Source organism: Motacilla alba, chromosome 1, assembly GCF_015832195.1.
Source record: "Motacilla alba alba isolate MOTALB_02 chromosome 1, Motacilla_alba_V1.0_pri, whole genome shotgun sequence".
NCBI lineage: Eukaryota > Metazoa > Chordata > Aves > Passeriformes > Motacillidae > Motacilla > Motacilla alba.
In genome coordinates, this window is record NC_052016.1 from 4351867 (window position 1) to 4354872 (window position 3006).

Genomic DNA, 3006 nt, shown 5'->3' on the forward strand with positions numbered 1-3006 from the left:
GCCATTCCTTATTTTCCAGCTTGGATTTATACATAACCAAACTGTGAAGGTGTTGTCCCTCAGAAGCTCCCGGATGTTCACCTGATTCCGCATTTCACCCACAACCTGAAATCTCAACCTGAAACTCCCCAGATCCTAATGAAAATTATTCCCCTTTGAGTTGCTTTATTGAAATGCAACCTCAAGAAATACTGGCCAGTCAGGAAAGCGACTTTAATCCAATATTTGTTATCCTCTTCCACAGGTTTTAAATCACTCTTTTTGCTCCCTACTTTGAGCAAATACACCCTTATTGTTTTCCTAGTCCTGCTATGACCTTCTGGGAATGTTTTCATCGTGTAAAGCAACCTGCAGTTCCCTACTTTATAAATCTCCTTCATTCCAAGTGTTAACACTACCTAATTCTCTGCTTTAGAGAGGAAATCATGTTTGTTTTTTTGAAGAGCCTGCTGGGAAGAGGAATATTTGCATTTCAAATATTTTTTTTCCATTTCATAAATTGTCTTGAGTTCTCTTCCCAGCGGGCAACACAAGGCTGTTTATATAAGGGAAGAGGGAAGCTTGCTTTCCCATTACTTCCACAAAAACACGATTAACAGCGATAACTATGCTAATTATTGCCCTCGCTGCACTTGAAATGCACCTCACTGGCTGGAGAGGCAAGGCTTTGGGGTAATAATTAACTCCTTTTTCCCTCAATTACCTTTTATTAGGAGAGCAGGAGGTGTCGGGGCAAAACAGCCACATATCTTCCAAGAAAAGCTCGCGCCTTCCAAGGGAACCCAAGCGGAGGCGCCTCGTTAAGGGAACCGCGCAGGACAAACATTCCCATGGCGAGCTGGGCCTTGGAGCTGCTCGGCTTCTCCCTGAGCCTGCTGGGCTTAATTGGGACGTTAATTGCCACCATCCTGCCGCACTGGTGGCGCTCGGCGCACGTGGGCACCAACATCATCACGGCCGTGGCCTACGTGAAGGGGCTGTGGATGGAGTGCGTGTGGCACAGCACCGGCGTCTACCAGTGCCAGGCGTACCGCTCCCAGCTGGCGCTGCCCGCCGACCTCCGCGCCGCCCGGGCCATGATGGTCATCTCCTGCCTGCTGGCCGTGCTGGCGGCCGCCGTGGCCGTGGTCGGCATGAGGTGCACGCACTGCGCCGAGGGCAGCCCCGCCAAGGCCTCCATCGCCGGCTCTGGTGGGATCGGCTTCGTGGCGGCCGGGCTGCTCTGCCTGGTGCCGGTGTCGTGGAGCACCAACGACGTCGTCATGGATTTCTACAACCCCACGCTGCCCGCTGGGATGAAGTATGAGATAGGGCAGGCTCTTTATCTGGGATTTGTCTCCTCGGCCTTGACCATCCTGGGTGGGGCCCTGCTGTGCACGTCGTGCCTCGGGAATGAGGCACCTTTCCAGCCGCATTCCGGAGCGCCTCCATCCTCCAGGACATTGAGTGCCTCCAAGGGCAACCACGCTCCTTCCCTGACATCTGCATCCCACAGTGGCTACAGACTGAGTGACTACGTGTGAGTTCTCCCAGGATCTGGCACGGCTGCCTCGGGAATTCTGTGCCTGGCACCAGAGAACTCGGAAGGGATGTTGAAGTTTACTGTTGTTTATTCCTTCCTTTTCTTGCTGGAGGAGGAAAGGATGTGGATGCAGAACTGCTGCCTGTAAAACCTGGGAAATAAAGGCAAAGGAGGCAGAGATATTCTCAAGGCAGCACATCCCTGTCTACCTCCCATCACAGCTTTCCAGGTAATTCAAGGGGTGTTTTGGTGAAAATTACAGTTTGGTTTGGAATCGGTGCTCTGTGAAGCAGAACTGGCCACATCTCTTTGTTTTTTCCCAAAAAAAAGACTGAATTTTCCTTAAAACCCAGAATTTCTTGGGGATACACAGTGACTTCCAGCACTGATTGCCTGCTCAGTTCCTCATTTCCATAATTCATGAACATTTTGTCATGACAAGGTATTAATGTTGCTTTCACTTAACATTTTGTTTGTTTTTTTACAGTCCCTTGAAATATGAATTTCAATGGCACTATGACAGATGTATTTGACAACCTGTTACAGCCAATACTTGAAGTTATATTACAATGTTTTGACCTGATCAAAATAAAATTTCAGTGCATTTTTTGAAATGCATCACAAGGGAAACAAAGCCTCTAAGCGGCTCAGAATTGGGTTTTCTACAAATGTCAGGGATAGAATGGAACCAGACATTTGATATTAGATATACTTTAAAAATTAAAATTAAAAAGTCTCAGAATTTGTAACTTTTAGCTTTTGAGCAGATTTAGCATTCTGCACAATCTATGCATTATAGGGAGTGGGAAAACAGTTTCTATAATCCTATTTCATAAGTCCCATGCAATGAAATGTGTTCATTTCTTAGGATGAATGCTGGTATTTTGTGCCTGAAGGTGCATTAGGGTTGGCAAGGCTATTTCCATCCCCTCCAGAGATTTTTGGGGAACTTCCATTGGGGCACAAGGCACCCTCCATGCCAACACTCGTGGACTGTGACCACTGCTTGTTAGAAGTATCAAATCCAGACATTTCCTCCTAAAATCCTCACAGAATTCCGTTGTTCCACAGTGCATTCAAACAATCAAAAATTAAAATAATGAGCAAAGAAGCCCAGGTCTCTCAATTTCACATTAGAGCGAAGTCCCAGGCAAACATATTAGGATATAAAATCATGACAAAAAAGAGAATCAATGGATTTCTCTTAAACCAGAAATTTATAGGCTTCCCACTTTCAACAGAAGGACCAACACACTGAAAAAAAATAATTCCAAGACCTATGAGGCAACAATTCTTCATTTGGCAAAAAGAATAATCTGTTTGCAATTATATTGTCACCTTGTGTCACCTCCAGAGCTGGGAAATTTTCAGCATTTCCCCTGGTTCCACTCTGAACCTTCCTTTTTGTGGTTGACCACCATTGCCTTTGGCTTCATGTTGATTCGGACTGGGACAGAGGGTTTTCAGCACTGATTCATGTTAAC

The 3006-nt window shown here is 46.3% G+C and overlaps 1 protein-coding gene across 1 annotated transcript; it reads left to right on the forward strand.

Moving 5' to 3' along the window:
- The first annotated feature begins 692 nt into the window (after positions 1–692).
- Positions 693–3006, forward strand: CLDN14 (claudin 14). The gene has a single exon (XM_038141681.1). The coding sequence runs from the start codon at positions 831–833 to the stop codon at positions 1521–1523; it is 693 nt and encodes a 230-aa protein (XP_037997609.1). The 5' UTR covers positions 693–830; the 3' UTR covers positions 1524–3006.

Coding starts and splice junctions, on each gene's coding strand:
- CLDN14 (XM_038141681.1), top strand. CDS start 831: ATGGCGAGCTGGGCCTTGGAGCTGCTCGGCTTCTCCCTGAGCCTGCTG.